Source organism: Mustela lutreola, chromosome 1 (assembly GCF_030435805.1).
Source record: "Mustela lutreola isolate mMusLut2 chromosome 1, mMusLut2.pri, whole genome shotgun sequence".
Taxonomy (NCBI): Eukaryota; Metazoa; Chordata; class Mammalia; order Carnivora; family Mustelidae; genus Mustela; species Mustela lutreola.
The window spans coordinates 150,724,469-150,741,406 of NC_081290.1; the positions used below are offsets into that span (position 1 = coordinate 150,724,469).

At 51.2% G+C, this 16,938-nt stretch overlaps 1 protein-coding gene across 1 annotated transcript in view; it reads left to right on the plus strand.

Moving 5' to 3' along the window:
• LOC131833320 (L-gulonolactone oxidase) overlaps positions 1–16,938 on the plus strand; it is a 31,734-nt gene that overhangs the window by 3,761 nt on the left and 11,035 nt on the right. Inside the window, exons 4-6 of the mRNA XM_059176434.1 lie at positions 1,713–1,807; positions 5,325–5,415; positions 7,771–7,956. Of these exons, the coding sequence (XP_059032417.1) occupies positions 1,713–1,807; positions 5,325–5,415; positions 7,771–7,956 (372 nt within the window). The remainder of the gene's footprint in view (positions 1–1,712; positions 1,808–5,324; positions 5,416–7,770; positions 7,957–16,938) is intronic.

Genomic DNA, 16,938 nt, shown 5'->3' on the forward strand with positions numbered 1-16,938 from the left:
TGCTTTTCTGTAACTGCAAGTCAGACCCTACCAAGATGAACTCGCAGTGACAAATCCGGAAGGATGGATGCTTAGCTCGTTTTACATGTGGGGAAACAAGATCTGAGAGGGTGAGCGACTTGCCTAGGGTTGCACAGCCAATCAGTAACAGAGCTGGGTACAAACTCAGGAGTCGGACACCAGCACTGTGCTGAGATACCATCTGTGCAGTTCAGCCAGCACTTGGGGAGTGCCCCACCCAGGCCTCCTGGACACCTGCCAGGGCGAAGAGGCCAGACAGGTGCCTGAGAATAGGAGAGCTCCTATTCTCCCCTGCCAGGGCCCGCTGCCCCGAGTTGTAGTTTTTGCCAAGTAACCTCCTCTCCACCCAGCCCTGCCAGCAGAGGTTCTGAATTCCTATTATTTCCTTCTTTGTTCAGGCTGGCAGTCTCCACGCTGGTCAAGATGTCAGTCATGGCAGTAATTAACTCTGATTGCTAATTAGTGAGGACTGGCCCCCAACAATTGATTTTGCCCGGCTCTGTGCTCAGGGTTGGTGCAATGAGCTTGTGCTCTGGAGTCACACAGAGGTGAATTCTCCTCTCAGTTCCACCCCCCCCTCCTAGGCTCACGTGACCTTGGGGGAGTGACTTCAAGTCCCTGAACTTGGTGCGCCTCCCTGTGAAAGAAGAGACTCTGCTCTAACCTCCCAGGGCTGCCAGGAATCTTCTAGTGCCCTCCTCGCCCATGGCAGGAACCTCCCGTCCCCTTCCAGTTCCCAGTCTTTGCCTCAGACCTTCCCCAGCTGAGAGTAAGTGGAGAATTTGGACTCCATCTAGCAACTCAAGCCCTTTGCAGGGTTAGACCCTCCCTAGTTGGCAACTCTGCACGGCTTTATGGGAATCCCACCATCCTGGTCTGGGGAGTGTGGTGAGATCAGGAGAAAGCACAGTAGTGGCCATTAGGAGACCTGAACTCTAACCCAGTTCTGCCAGTGACCTTGAGCGAACCCCTTCTCTTCCTTGCTCCTCCTTTCCTTCCCCTGCAAGAAGAAGGGGTTCCACAGAACACAGCAGCCCCCACTTACCTACAGTTTTGCTCTCTGTGGTTTCAGTAACCCACTGTAAACTGCCATTGGAAAGCAGATGATTGGAAGGGCATAGAAGGACAGAAGGACGTATCATCAGAAGGTCAACAGTAGCCTAATCCTATGTCGGAGTTCCTATGTCCTTCACCTCATTTCTTCCCATCACATGGGCATTTTACCATCTCACATCCTTACAGGACGAGAAAGGCTGTGCACAGTATAAGATACCTTAAGAGAGACTGCAGTCCCGTAACCTTCATTACAGTATATTGTTATAATTGTCCTATTTAATTTTTAGTTATGGTTGTTATTCTCTGACCGTGCATAATTTACAAATTAAACTTTATCATAAGTGTGTGTATGTAGGGAAAAACATGGTCTATGTAAAGGTCAGTGTTATCTGCATTTTTAGGCATCCACTGGGGGTCTTGGAAAGCATCCCCTGTAGATAAGGGGGGATGACGGTATTCCCAGAACTCCAGCAAATCCAGAGCTCTGCCCATCCTCGCTTTGGTTGCCTGCAGCAAGCGGAGGCTTGAACTGACCGCAGGCTGGGACAGATACGTTCTTATTCGTGGGGCAGTGGCTTCCGGGTGGGGGCTGGGTGAGAGCCTAGCTGACCCCAGCCTATGTTGGTCTCTTGCAGGTGGACATAGAGAAGAAGCAGGTGACTGTGGAGGCTGGCATCCTCCTGGCTGACCTGCACCCACAGCTGGGCAAGCATGGCCTGGCCTTGTCCAAGTAAGAGCCACTTCTCCCATTCCTGATGGGCCAATGCTGCCCTCCACCCCTTGCTTGGGGTCTCAGCTGGACGCTCAAGGATCTGGCAGGAGAGAGAGAAACACTTCCCAGGGCACACCCCCTTTCTCTGGACCCCTGTTCTTTTCTTTGTGGCGTACCTGTCTCCCATCCCCCATGAGTTCAGGGACTGTCTTGTGAGAATACAAAGAAACAGGTCAGAGACGAGCCGAGCATTAAGGAAGAGTCTTGTAAAGGGGCTGGAAAACTGTGGATTAAATTTTTCTTAAAACTTACAATAGACAATTGTAGGGTCCCAGACAGAAGGGTATGCCAACTAAGTGCAGAGGAACCAAAGGACCTGCTACCGGAGCCACAGGACTTTGGGGCATCTTTACCTATGGATGTACTCATCTCCCTAGCAAATGTGTCAGTCATCACCGGGATTTACTATTGGGGGATTTCCACTGAAACAGGTGTCAGATGTAGCCAAAGTATTGAATGTCTAACTGTAGAATTTCAACCATTGGATAAAGATGACAGGTGTTTTGGATAGTGGGGTAGCAGTCCCTTTGCAGCTGGAAACTGCACTCACGGAAGCCTGTTGTTTGTTTTTAAGCATGGGTGGTCCATTTGCCTGAGCTCTCTTACCACAGGCCTGGAGGCACTGCTACATCTTTTTACTCTGGAAATCATCTATTCTGTTCCTGCTTCTCCAAACATCATGGCAACTCAAACATTTATGAGGTGTCTACTATGTGTAGGTCTTGTTCAGGCCCTTAAGAGGCAAAGATGAGTAACACCCTAGGAACTCCTGTCAAGGGACAGACCAACATCCCAAATGATAAGCTTAATGCAAGACAGTGGGTTCAAGTCAGAGAAGTATCTGGGGGCACTGTGGGGCTCTCAGCCTTGGCAGACAGGGGAACATATGAGGGGATAGGAATCAGGGGGCCTGCAGAAGGGGCCCCTGGACTGAGTCCTAAAAGGTAACCAGGTATAAATCAGAAAAAAAGAGGAAAGAGGGGATTCAGGCAGAGAAAACAGCACAAGCAAAAGTCCTGGATGAGGAGGGGGGCACACAGGCGCCCTGAGCAGATAGTGGGACAGAATCTGTGACCAGTGATGACAGGAGGAGACATGTTTTAGTCATGATGGGCATTAACTTCTGGACTCTGAGGCTTGTTCATGGTTTGTCTCTCTTCCCCTCTGGGGACCCAATCCTCCTCAAGTGGATGCTTGCCTGGGGCCCTTCTGTAACTCAGAGGGAGTCAGGAGTCTTACCCTGTATATCGCATAGGAGCTGGGTAGACAGCTCTAAGGATGCTTGTGGGGACTCCAGGAGTATCTGGCTGGGGGGCTGAAGAGAAGAACAGAGCTGAGTCAGAGAGGGTGGGTGCCCTGTGCTGGGTGCTTGACAGGTGAGGAATAGAAGCCTCGTTCCAGAGGAAGAAGCCGGGGTCTGAGGCTAAGTGGCTTCCCGAAGTCACATATCTGGAAAATTCTGGAATACTCCCCCATGTGGTGGACTGGAGGAGGCAGGGCAGCAGCTTGATATAGACCCCAGCTTCAGAAGCAGAGGGCCTGGGTACAAATGTTGCTGTTCCCTGTTAGTCAAGCTCCTTGACTCATCTGGGCCTCAGGTGTAGAAAATGGGTCTGAAAACAGGGCGCTCAGAGATCTGGATGAGTTAACGATGGCCCATGTAATGGCTCAGTAAAATCTGTGCTCACTGACCTTCTGGCTCCGCTGGTGCCTCGCTCCTCAGGTTCTGAGGTGGTCTTTCCTCTGGCCGTGTTCTCTCCAGTTTCTCGGAGGCTAGTCTGACCCTTCCTCCCTTGACCCCTCTTCCTCAGGGCCTCACTGTAATCCAGTTTACTTCTTTGAACACAGTGGTCACAGGCCCATTTCCATATTGTTTTTTAGTCTGATAGGCTACGTGGAGAAGAGACACATTGAATTCCATGAACCACCCCTTTGTGGGCACTGAGGTCCTTCTCAGGTGGTCACAATTCGACGTAAGGCTGTGATGAATGTCTTTGTGCTATGCCTTTCCTCACGTTGGAGGATTTCCTGAGAGCAGGATTCCATGATCCTCTTTTAACATTCTGGTATTTTCCGGATGCCTAGGTGGCTCAGTCCGTTAAGAGTCTACCTTTGGCTCAGGTCACGATCTCAGGGTCCTGGGATTTACTCCCATATCAAGCTCTCTGCTCAGCGTGGAGTCTGCTTCTCTCTCGGCCTCTGACCCTCCCCCACTCCCCCCTGTTCCTACTCTGTCTCTCTCTCTCTCAGATAAGTAAATAGAATCTTTCTTTTAAAAAAGAAAATCCATTCTGGTATTTTCAGAAGTAAACCAACTCATGTGGACAGAGAGACAAGGCTAGAGACAAACGTGATAATGGGGGTGAGTGAGGGGAGGTTGGAGAGGCATGGGTTTCTTCGTCCTCTCCCTGTTCTGCCAGGACGGTCCCCCAGGTCTCATCGCCTCTAGAAGAAGGTCTGAGGCTGATCTTCCTAAGCACTGCCTTCACCGCAGGTGTCCTGCAGTGCCTCTGGGAGTCAGGGCCCACCTGCCTCAGAGACCCTCAGTGTGTGCGGGGAGCCTGGGTGCGTGAGGTGGTGGGCACACGGCTTCAGCCACTGAGCCTGTTTCTCCCGTGGGCTGCTCTGTCGTGATGATGCTGGGTAGCACACACTGCTCCCACCCCTGCGACACCCCGGAGCCTTTAGTAAAATAAATATCGGTTTCCTTCTCCTTTAAGCTGTGGCTGGAATGTGTCAGAGGACGCTTCTAAGAAGTAGCATTTTTGAGCACGCTTTTCCCTTGACCCTGAGTTCTGGGCACATCTTTCTAATTCCTGCCCCCAGAGCCTGCCTCTAGAGGGCTCCTGCTCCCCCTCGGGACTCTGGTCCCCGGGTTCACACGCAGTGCTGTTAGTGTTCCTTCCAGGGCCCAGGACTCTGGGCTGAGAGACCTGGGCTCATCCTGGGGACCCTGAGAGGTGACCAGCTCCTCTTCCTCCTCCTCTCCTGTGGGTTCAGGGAAGCTCCTGCCTCCTCATACCTTCCTGGGTCACCTGTGTGAGCCGTTCGAACCAGGTCACTCCCTCAGGGACTCTGCGGGCCTTGACAGGCTGGGGCTAGAGGTGTTCGCAGGAGCGTTTGGGCCTTCGCTTGGTGGGGAAGATACTGTTGGCAGATGCGGCCCATGGAAAGGGATGGTCCACCCTGCAGAAACCCCAGAGCTGGGCAGCCAGGCCACCTCAGAGCTGGACCGTGCCCCCACCAGCTTAACTGACAGGCCCCAGGAGGCAGAGGCTCAGAGAAGGGAAGGGCCGCCACGTCAGACAAACTAGGTCACGGTACATTTTGGGGCCAGAGCCTAGACAAGAGATGAATTTATTATTCTGCTCTGAGGGGCCTCATCCTGCAGCCCAGGGGAGAGAGAGGGTATGGTCCCAGGGAAGCCTAACCGCCAGTCCCTTGTGTTCCTTTCACTCCCTCCTGCTGAGCTCAGCCTGGGAGCTGTGTCAGATGTGACCGCAGGGGGCGTCATTGGGTCTGGAACGCACAACACTGGGATCAAACACGGCATCCTGGCCACCCAGGTGAGTCCCCCCACTTGGCTGCTCCGCTGACTGCCACTGATGGCCATGGGGTGGGGGGTGGGATGAACACCTCTTCCAGGCAGCCCCAGGAAATCAGGAGCTTTGTGGGCAGTGTCAGCTCAGCTCCACGTGGGTCTCAGCCAGCCCAGCTTCCTCCCTCTAGCAGGTGCCTTCCACCCACTCTCTCTCCTTTAAGCTTCATTTGTCTGCAACAGACACCAGTGATGAGACACCCCTACCTCTCAGGAATGTCCAGGCCACCCTGTGGAAAAGGGCAAGTAGGGCGAGAGCTTCCATCCCCTCTGAGCCAAACAGAGCAAGAGGTCTCCTGAGGTTAGCAAGGGAGGGGAGGGGCCAGGACCAGAGCGGGGGCCACCTGGAGTGGAGTCCAGCGAGTGTGGGCCCAGATCTGCCCCTGATCACCATTGAAAAGCATTTCTTAAACTTCAGGAGAGACCGGTCTGGGGAACTGGTTACCCACCAGACTCGGGACTTGGATCTGGGTTCAAAAGCTGCCTCCCATATACAGTAGGCATGCGCCTGTAGGCAACTTCTTTAAATTCTCCAGACCTCCGTGTTTTCTTCTGTAATTCAGAGAGAAGGAGGTAGCTTATGTTACCTATGTGGCTGAGCCAAGGACAATGTGTGATTTCTGTGTTGGGAGCTGCGTGTTAGAGGGACTTCCTGACAGGCCCGGCTGTGTGCCTGGGGAGGCCGGCTGCTCACTGTCGGGGCTGGGAGAGATCCCTGTCTCTACCTCTGGCCTCCTTGGTTTGCTCACCTGGAAAATGGGGGTGGTCACAACTGCAATGCATCCGGGGTACTTAAAAGAGCGCACACAGTTAGTGCTCAATAAGCATTTGTGATGGGTTTTGCTTGTAAGACAGGGGCCTTTCTGAAGCTCCCACTCTGTGCTGTAAAACAATTTCAGGATGGCTGGGGATTGGACCACAGGGGTCACTTAAGTGACCCCTAGTCAACTACCCAGGTGTGTGGCTCTCTCCTGAGGTAAGCAGATGCCCCAGCAAGCATTGCCTGCATGTGACTTCTGGGGACTGGATCCTATGTGCTCTGGTCTCAGAGTGGCTCTGAGATCAAAGGAAAACAGCCCAAAAGCAATTTCCAAGAGATTCTTTTAAAAAAAAAAAAATACATATTTGTTTTCTTGTATACCACATGGGAAAAAAAAATATTTATTTTCTTGTATACCATATGGGAAACCTAGTTCACACTTGGCCTTAAAACTTTGCTTTCTCATCACCATTGTGCACAGACTCTGGCTGCTCTTGTCCTTCTCCCTTCCCTCTTTCTACCACAAAGCCACACAGAATCCCCAGGCAGGTAAAGGGTGTCCTGGCCTGAGCCAGGAAAGGGGAAACCAACCAAGGGCACCTGTGTTCATTGCGCTCGGCCCCTCCCACAGGCAAGAGCTGCCACAGCAAAGCATGCTGGTCTTTGTGGGACCTGATCCTCTGGCACATGGAGCCCTCTGTGGACATTCCACGACTCTCTCCAAGCTCGGGGGGAATGTTCAGCAGAGTATGAAATAATTCTGGGTGACCACAAATCGAAATGCACAGATTTCCTATCCCCTTTTCTTAGGGAGCTCAGCTGGAAAGGAGCGAGAGAGGCCTGCTGTTTTATATTATGCCAAGGGCCGGGATCGAGGGGAGGGGGATTGACATTTCAACGTCCCCTGTACAGCAGATACTCAGCTGGATATGGCACACACTGTCTCTGAGACAGTTATTGTCCTCATTTTGCAGATGAGGAAACAGAGAGGTTGGGTAACATGCCCAAGGTCACACAGCTAGTAGAGAAGTGCCTACCTTTATCTGTGGCTGGACCCTGCCGAGGGGTTTCACTGGCCAGTTCTTACTCACAGCTCTGGATCATGAACAAAATCTGGTTTCTACAAAAACGATTCTGATGCCCTCACTCCTACAGATGGCCATTGTGCCCCATTTCTGCCAATTTCTCCCCTCTGGAATTGGTCGCTGTTAATGAGAATTAGTTTGGCTTTGTCTGTTCTCTCACCCGGAGCCCCCAGCCGCCAACTACACAAGTCAAAAGCAATTTCCATCTGAATGAGCAGGTAGCAGGGTGTGGAGAAGTACTTAAACCGGTGAGAAAAGAGGATTCCTCTGGAAATGGGCACTGGGGGTAAGAGTGCGGGGGCTGATGCTGCTGGACAGATTCTCCGGTTCCCCATTGCCCTGTGGCCAGGTGGCATTGATCTTCCGGGGATAGACACCTCCCCTCCTGGCTTCCCAGGACATACAGGGCAGGGAAGGCCTCAGCTGGGGTCTAAGGGAAATGCCACCGGGGTTCTGAAGCACTGCTCTCCACGGCTAGGTGGTGGCGCTGACCCTGCTGACGGCCGATGGGACCATTCTGAAGTGCTCCGAGTCCAGCAACGCAGAGGTGTTCCAGGCGGCGCGGGTGCACCTGGGCTGCCTGGGAGTGATCCTCACCGTCACCCTGCAGTGTGTGCCCCAGTTCCACTTGCAGGAGGTCTCCTTCCCCTCCACCCTGGAAGAGGTACTGGCATCTTCCTCGCCCCTGCTCAACCTCAGAAAATAAAGGGAGGATGCTGACCGGTAGGTCATGCTCCACTGACGGCCCCGGGGGGCTCTGCAGGCCCCCTGAATAGGGGAGTGGGCTGACCTTTCTAGATCTTCCTTGCCTCAAGGATACTGTGGTCACATCCCTTTCTGAGCAGGTCAGTGAAGCTCAGAGGAACTGCCTGGGGTTGGCAGACATATGGGTGAGAAGGGAGGTTGGGTGCTCTGGGAAGGCATTAACTCTGCACTGAGCTGTAGCAGGTGCCCAGGATTCCCTTTACAATGGCTTCTTCACAGCCAAGCGGGTGGGCTAACTTTGCATTGGGCTGGCTGCCCAAGGTAACACACAAGGAATGTGGATCCAGATGATGGAGGGTGGAAAGGATGACTTCTGACTGATGGCGATGTTTTGGGAATGAACGAAAACCATGTTGGCTGGCTGGCTGACTGGAGAGATGGATCGATGCATGGATGGATGGATGGATGGATGGATGGATGGATGGATGCACGGACAGCTGGGTGCATGGATTTACAGTTGCACAGACATACAGATATGTGGATGGATGGATGGATGGATGGATAGATAATTGGTTTCATGAATACACAGATGCACGGATGGACACGTGGATGGATGGGTAGCATGCAGCAGCCCTGAAATGCCTGGTAATCACTAAGTCTATGGGAGTCAAATCTATGGTTCAAGGTCCTTGGTCTTCAAGCACCTCCATGGTCATCTTATCATTCAATATGAGTAGACCCTCTGCACAGTTGAAATAGTGAATGATGTAAGCATTACTGACCCAACATGGGTAGGGTGGGATTGGCTATCCAGTTGACCTGGCCTTGACTGCTGGCTCTGCCACTTCTAAGCTGTGACCTTGAGCCTGTCATTTAAACTTATTAAGCCCTAGTTTCCTCATCCAAAAAGAAAGTTGGAGATACCGACCTTGAAGTATTGAATCTGAGGATTATATCAGGTAACACACATAAATTATCTAATTCAGTATTAAAATATGTCCCCAGTGGCATCTAGTCAGTGATAAAAGAAGAATACAGTTACTTAGAACCAGGTCTAAAATCCTTACCTCAGAATTTTTAATGCATGAAGCCAGAGGGCAAAGCCCTACATTCTGAAGGCCCCCTTACTCAGAGGCATGGTGTTTGGTGGAAATAGATTCCCAGATCTCCCAGTTGGTGGTAAGAAAGGGATTGCACAGCTATGATGGGAGGCGGCGTTGATCCCTGCAGTACCAGTACTGAGTCTGATTGGCAAATAATTGGCAAATAACTGCCTGAGCCTTGGCTCAAGAAAGTAGGACTATTTTGGGACAAGGACATTTCATGGAACTGTTTGGCAGGGACAAGGTGTGGCTAAGCCAGGGAGGCCCACAAGGGTCTGGCTGGAACCAGCCCAGACCTGGAGTCCTTTGATGCCACCTAGGCCTGGCTCAGCCAGCTACAATCTTCCCCACCAGTGCTAGAGGGCAAGTCTAGACCCCTGTTCACCCCAAGTGGGGTTCAGAAAGCATCTTACATTCTGTTCTGTGCCAGGCGTGTTGGCTGAGGCCTCCTGTGGGGTCAGCATTCGAAACTCCAGGGTAATTCCTGAGACCACAGAATAATATTCTGACCACCTGCTGCAAGGATTGATTTTCCCTTTAGCCCTCGTGCCTCTAGAATTCTCAGGCTTTCCCTTTTCTACTTCTTAGGGGGATGACCCCTCCATGCTGGTCATGGGGCAAGATGTGGCAGGGACCCCCACTGAGATACATCCCATGCCTTCCTCTCAGGCTTCAGCTGGGAAACTTGGGTATCCCCTTCTTCTCCTCAACAAAACCAACAGACTAAGCAACCTGCTCTGGGACTTGACACTGGAGATAGTAGCCAGTGCAGATGGCCCAGCCAGGAGCCAAGGAAGTAGTTCATAACAACCGCCAAGTCCCAAGGGAGCTTGGCAGAGAGAGCTCTGACCAGAGTCAGAGCTGGGAGGGGGATGTGGGAGAGAATGAGATAGAGTGGGCATAGACTGGAGAGGTACTCAAGGGGCTGAAATACAGAGCCAAGCCCATTTTTTTTAGGGCACAAGTTCAAGAGATACTTAAGATGAGGACCCAGTAGGACTTGGCAGCTGAGTGTGGAGTTGAGGGAGTCAGAAGCGGGAGGCAGAAAGAGCGCTCCCATGGAGGTGGAGAATCCAAGGAGGCACAGCAGGTGTGGGGAGCAAGATGATGAGTTTAGCCTGGGAACTCGGGTTTGAGGTGCCTCACGTGGAGGTATTGAAAGGCAGCTCGTACTGGAACTCGGGCAGGAGGCAGAGGCTGGAGGTAGAGATTGAGGGGTTGTGTTAGTCTGCTGGGGCCGTGGTAACAAATAGCATGGACTGGACCAAGATGTCTACAGGGTTGGTTCCTCGGAGCACTCTTCCCTTGGCTTATAGACGGCTGTCTTCTTGCATGTCCTCACGTGGTCTCCTGTCTATGTGTATCTGTGTCCTACTCTCTTCTTACAAGGGTGTTAGTCATGTTGGACTGGAACCCACCCAATGACCTCATTTAACCTGGGGGCTGGTCCTACTGACAAAAAGCAGCCATTTTTTAAAAATCTCCAGGTCAAAACCTTCAGCTTAAATTAACAAGTGGTGACCTATGTGAGAGGCAGGAAAATAGATTCAACTATCAAACACATGACAGCCCCTTCCCGCCTGGAAGTGGTCTGTGCTGTCTCCAAATACAGTCCTATTACGAGGTCCTGGGGGTTAGGATTTTGATATATGAATGTGGAATGGATACAGTTCAGGCCAAAGTAGGGGTCGTCCACCCTCCAGGTGGTCACAGGATAGGCAAGATCACCCAGAGAGGGTGGGTTTGGGTGTGAAGCGAGTGGATAAGAAGATGGGGAGGGTGTCAAGAAGGAGGCCGAGGAGAATGGGTGATAGAGGAATGAAGCCAATGAGGAGATCTTGGCCACAAGGGTAAGGGATGCCAGGAGTCCGGGACGGAGCTGGCAACGGGGTCCAGTTCCATGAGGAATTGGAGTGTTAACCGGTGTGGTCATGAGGAGGTTGTAGCTGACCTTGGCGAGATGGTTCCAGTGGAGCATAGGGCAGGTTAAGGGATGGAAGTACAGCACAGACCACTTCCAGGCGGGAAGGGGCTGTCATGTGTTTGATAGTTGAATCTATTTTCCTGCCTCTCACATAGGTCACCACTTGTTAATTTAAGCTGAAGGTTTTGACCTGGAGATTTTTAAAAAATGGCTGCTTTTTGTCAGTAGGACCAGCCCCCAGGTTCCTGCTAGGATATTACAGCTGAGTGGATGGACGGTCTCCTGGTACCTGGTCTGTTCTCTTTCTGCTCCTCCCCTGGCCCAGCTGAGATCGACTAATAGTAATTATAGCCAAGTCTTGATTCTAGGGGAGCCTGAGCTCAGGCCTCTACTCTACCCCAGCACACTCACACATGTGTGTGCATGCACACACACACACACACACACACACACACACACATGGGCTGGCCTCTGTGTCTATCCAGAGCTCAAGGATTTTTTTTGCCTCCAATTTACCTCAACATGGAGACTTCTAACTTAGACATGACATCCTCGAAAATTCTAAGTGACTCTAGGCAATGGGCTATGTTCTCATAGCTTCCAACTTCTTTAGTTTTCTTTAAAAATATTTTATTTATTTATTTGACAGAGAGAGAGAGCACAAACAGGGGGAGTGGCAGGCAGAGGAAGAGGGAGAAGTAGGCTCCCTGCTGAGCAGAGAGCCTGATGTGGAGCTCGAACCCATGACCCAAGCCGAAGGCAGACGCTTAGAACTGACTGAGCCACCCAGGCGCCCCCTGACTTCTTTGATTTTGAAAGGTTGTGATGACACATGAGAAATAGCAGTAGAGAGCTGCTCTCCTAAAAGACAAAGTAGCCCCCCCACACACACGCACAATCACATACCAATAAACACTCAACAGGATGTAAGGAAAGGTCTCTGGGGAGGGAGGCAGAGCCCCCCAAGTCTGGCCCTGATTGAGCAAATCCCTCACATTTGGGCTCCCCAGTTTCTTTACCTTTTAAAAGCAGGGTCAGAGCAGATGGCCCCTAAGAGCTTTCTCAGCTCCAACATTCTGTTGGAGCAGCACTTGGATTCGAAGCTGTCCCCCCACCTGCTCGCCACACCCTGGAGGCAAGAGTCACCTCTGGCATTACTGTTTCTCTCCTTTGGAGCATCTGGTGAAGTGCCTGGGCCCTGCCCCTGAGGAGAGGCATGAGCCCTGTAAGGAACATCCCCTCATGGCTCCCACATAGACCCCAGTTCACCCCAAGGGGGCTCATGGAGTAGGAGTCTGTGAGACAGCAAGCACTCTGTGGATCACCCCCTTTCTGTGAGTGGGTGACTGCTGCTCTCCCCCACCACTGATGCAGAGGTGGCCTTCCTCCCTGAGAAACCCATCATCAGCTTCCGTGGAACCCGCCCACAGCCCTCCCCACACTCGCACAGGCAGAAACAAGGACTGCCGCAGAAGGTCAGCAGCATCTGCAGCCCTGTGATTTATTCCAAGGTGGCTGTGCAATAGATGGCCCCATATTTAATTTGCTTTTGCTCTCTCCACTCAAATCAGCCTTTAAAGGGCCCCTCCGAGAGGCTTTGAATGCTTAGGAAAAGGAGCTAAGTGGATATGGAAAGCCACACAACACAGACCTTGCTCCCCTCAAAGGAAACAAACCCATGGAAGCAGAGGGAAGGATCAGAAAATGGTCATTAGAACAGCTTCTTCCCCTTGCTCAGCCTGGGATGTTTTCCCTCTCATCTAAAAGGAAAACTAACCTCGTAAACTTAACCTTCACGAGGCCTGAGTTTTTGAGAACCAAGAGGAAGACAGGGCAGCCTCCTGTTCTGACATTGGTAGCTACTCCTTGTTTTTGGCCATTTAGGTTGCCAGGAAACTCCCACCTCCATGGGGGTGGCAAGCTGCTGCTCTGTGTTGGCAGCTCCACGATGTGCGCAGCTCCGCAGCGCATGTCCTGTCTGACCATGGGCTTGTCCCTGATGGCCAAGCCCTCCAGGTTGACTAGTCCTGGGCTACAGGAGGAGCATTTGAGCAGTAGGAGGACCAGAAACCAGGACGAAGGAGAATGACAGTCGCTTCTTGCACATAAAGTTAAGTTCGAACACTAGCTGCTCCGCCACTTTTCCTTCCCTTATTATGTCTTTCCTTCCCTTTTCTCCTCTTTCCTGCCTTCCAGGACGTGTCTATAAAATACCTACCGTGGGTCTTCTAGTCTTGAACTTTGGAAGAGCCCAAGTAGACCCATCATGAGGGGTGCGGTGAAGAGCTTGGAAATATCTCTCCAAGTCAGACTATCAGGTTTGAAGCCCCATGTCTTTGCTGACACTGTGTGAGTCTGGAGGAGTCTCTAATAAGAGCTCCACTGTCCCTGTGAGATGTTGTCAGGACTCAAGGAAACACAACAGGTGAACCCTCTGCCCTTTTCTTTAGAGCCTCAGAGAGAGGAACCCCCAGTGCCTCCTCGCTCTGACTTTACTCACAGAATATTACCTAGAAACATCTGCTGTGTGTGGATCCCCCAAATCCAAGTCAAAGCTCTACTTTCCAGGCTAGGGGTGCTGGTCACCCGTTTTGCTCCTGGACATTGTCACCACTTCTTGAAATGTTCCCCCTTCCCTTTGGCTGCTTGGTGACTTGTTTCTGGAGGGCAGGGATTTATCTGAGGTTTCTTACTCCCCAGCACCCACAAAATACAAGGCAGTGCTCAATGCAAGGTAATTCAAGGTCAGTTGATCAGCAGTTTATTCAAAATCCATCCTTCCTGGGATTTTCCTCATCTGCTCCCATCTTCAGAAGGCATGAAGATCTTAGAAATTGTTGTCAACCTTTTTGCCCTTTATGCCACCCAAAGCATAGTGAGATGTGATGATGACAGCTGGCTGCCTTGTCACCGCTCCTGTAGGGCCCCAGGAAGCAGGATTGGTTTTAGTGTGTCACCAACCTGTCCAGATGCCAACCACTTTGCTGAGGCTGAGTAACCCCCAACCCCAACACACACCTGTCAACTTGGAGCCCTCTGCTCCCAAGCCTGATAGCCAGTTCTCAAAAGCCAGCTCAGCAGTGCTACAACATCAAAATCTGGGGGGAAAGAATCTGCTAGAACCCTTCATGCCTGTAATGTGCCAAGGGAGAGATTCCTCTGGGACCCAAATTGTTGTGGTAGTGCTCCCAGGAGACCCAAGTCAGATCAAGGAAGTCCATGATCCTAGGGACCATCTTCCTCCAGATAGGATTGTTTGTGGGTCCTGAAGGAGAGACTTTAATTTACAGTGTGTGTGTGTTTGGCAGGGCAGAGGTGTCACTGTATCACCACCGTTCAGCAGCGTCTTGGTGCTCAGTTGGGGGCCACGGAGAGTCCAGAGCTTCATTATGCATGGTTCATGCCTCTAGAAGCTTACAGTTGTGTGTTGGACTGGGGAATATATGCCTTGTTTCTTTTATGCAAGGAGGAAATCAAATGGCTGGTGTCAGGAGAGAGGCACAAAATGGAATGAGGGCCTGAGTCTCATCACTCCCGTCTGTGTAGGAAGCTGAATTCCGGCACCAGAGCTGAGAAGGGCGTCATTATTACATTTACAGTTGGGGTTCTGGGCAATAGAGGGGGGTGGCCTGGGATGCCAACGAGGAGGAGACGGGGTGGTTTTCTTCTTCCCAGTGTCCCAGCCCCATCCTTCAGGCCAAGCCAACAGGCTGTGTTCCTGGCTCTCCCAGGGGAAAAATTAGCTCTGCGCAGAGGCTCCCCACATGTGAATCCTGTGGGCCATGGGTTCCTCACCCTATCAGGATGGAAGTGATAGAGACAGGGGCTTTGGAATTTCATCCCGAACTTTTCCTGGGCCTTCAGCACAGTAGGAAAGTCCTTCCTCTTCTAATAAGGAGTGATAGGGTACTCCAGCATTTTCTGTGCAAGGCATTGTGCCAGCAGCTCTAAGGCAAGGGGTTGAGAAGGCACAGCCTGCAGGCAAAATCTGTCTCACTGCCTGCTTTTGTAAATAAACTTTTATTGGCACACAACCACACCCATTGTCAATGTATTGTCTGTAATGGCTTTCACGCTACCACAGCAGAGTTCAGTATTGCAACAGAGACCATTTGGCCCCCAAAGCCTGAAATATGTCCTGTCTGGTTCTTTACAAAAATTGTACTTATCTGCGCTCTAGCAGGGGGAGTCAAAGCTGGGTGAAACAGTCCCTGACCTGGAAGAGAATGCTGCCCAATTTCAGAGAGAGAGAGATGCTTCAGTAACGACAATCTAGTTCTGAGATGAATGCAGTGTATGTAGAAGCCACTTAGAATGGGAGGAGATGGCTTTATGAGGAGCATTTGAATTACACACATCTCCATTCAGATAATGTCACTTTTCAGGGCTCAATGGCCATGTGGGGCCAGTGGCTATTTATCAGACAGTGTTTGTGGATGGAGGTCATGGCTGCTGAACTAAGTTGTGTGGGCTTTATTCTATAGGATAGAGAGCTGCTGAGGATTTCTGAGCTGTGCTTTGTATGTTCTCTGTAGATGTTGTCTGGGGAGATGAGAAAGGGGGGCTAGTATGAGGCCGTGCAAGAGTATGGGTGACGGGGGTGCCTGGGTGGCTCAGTGGGTTAAGCCTCTGCCTTCGGCTCAGGTCATGATCTCAGGGTCCTGGGATGGAGCCCTGCATCAGGCGCTCTGCTCAGCAGGGAGCCTGCTTCCCCCTCTCTATCTGCCTGCCTCTCTGCCTACTTGTGATCTCTCACTCTGTCAAAAAAATAAAATCTTAAAAAAAAAAAAAAAGAATATGGGTGACAGCTAAGAAGGGCGTGGACTATATCACAGCAGCAGCAGTGGGTCACAGGAGAAGGCTAGGGAGACATTTGCAGAAATACAACAAGGGACCAACAGACTGGAGCCAGGGTGGGGTGGGGGAGGGTTAGGATGACAGCCACATCACTTGAATGTAGCAATCGTCCAACCCATCCTTGTATTCCTGGCTGTACCACGCACTGGCTAGCAAATCAGGGGGCCTCCCTGACAGTCGTAACAAAGAATCAGAATTCTAAAGCTCTACCCTCTCAGACACTCCAAACTCAAGTTCAAGATGGGTTCATCTCAGTGCTTCGTCTTGACTTCACCTTCCTTCCTGATCGGATGTGGCCATCCTTCCTAAAGCTCACTAACCTCTTTAGGCACTGGATTGTCCCATGATTGGATCCAGTCATTGGTCTATGTTGAGTACCAAATTCCCCACAATGTGTTTGGGCAGTAAGCTTTTTTTTTTTTTTTTTCCTGTTTTTCCTGACACTCTGTCCTCCCTCCCTCACATGTTGAGTTTACAGCTTATAAAGTATTTTTATTTTTTTTAAAAGATTTTATGTATTTATTTGTCAGAGAGAGAGAGAGGGAACAAGAGAGCAAGTGCAAACAGGGAGAACAGCAGGAAGAGGAAGAAGCAGGCTCCGTGCTGAGCCGAAGGAAGACATTTAACAACTGAGCCACCCACCCAGGCGTCCCTATAAAATACTTTTAAATCCATGATCGCCCCTGATCCTCACAACAGCCCTAGAAGGAAGGAAGGAAAGATATTACTATCGTCATTCTATAGATGGAGAGATGCTACCCAGGGCACTCAAGAGGGCTTTCTGGAAGTCCCAGCTAGGGACTTTTGGGGGATTCGCACTGGTATATTGATGTGTGTGTGTGCTAGCATTGACCAGATCCAGAACCAGACTGTTCCTTGGGCGCCTCCCACAGGGCAGTCACTGAACTTAGGAGCTTTGATGTAGATTATGTCATTTCATTGCACAAATGCTCACGTGTGATGGATAGGAAAGCCAAAGCTCAGGGTACAGGGCTCCTCCAAGGTTTACAGCCGGTAAGCTGAAGACCAGGGCTCAAATCAGAACTTCTTCCAAGAC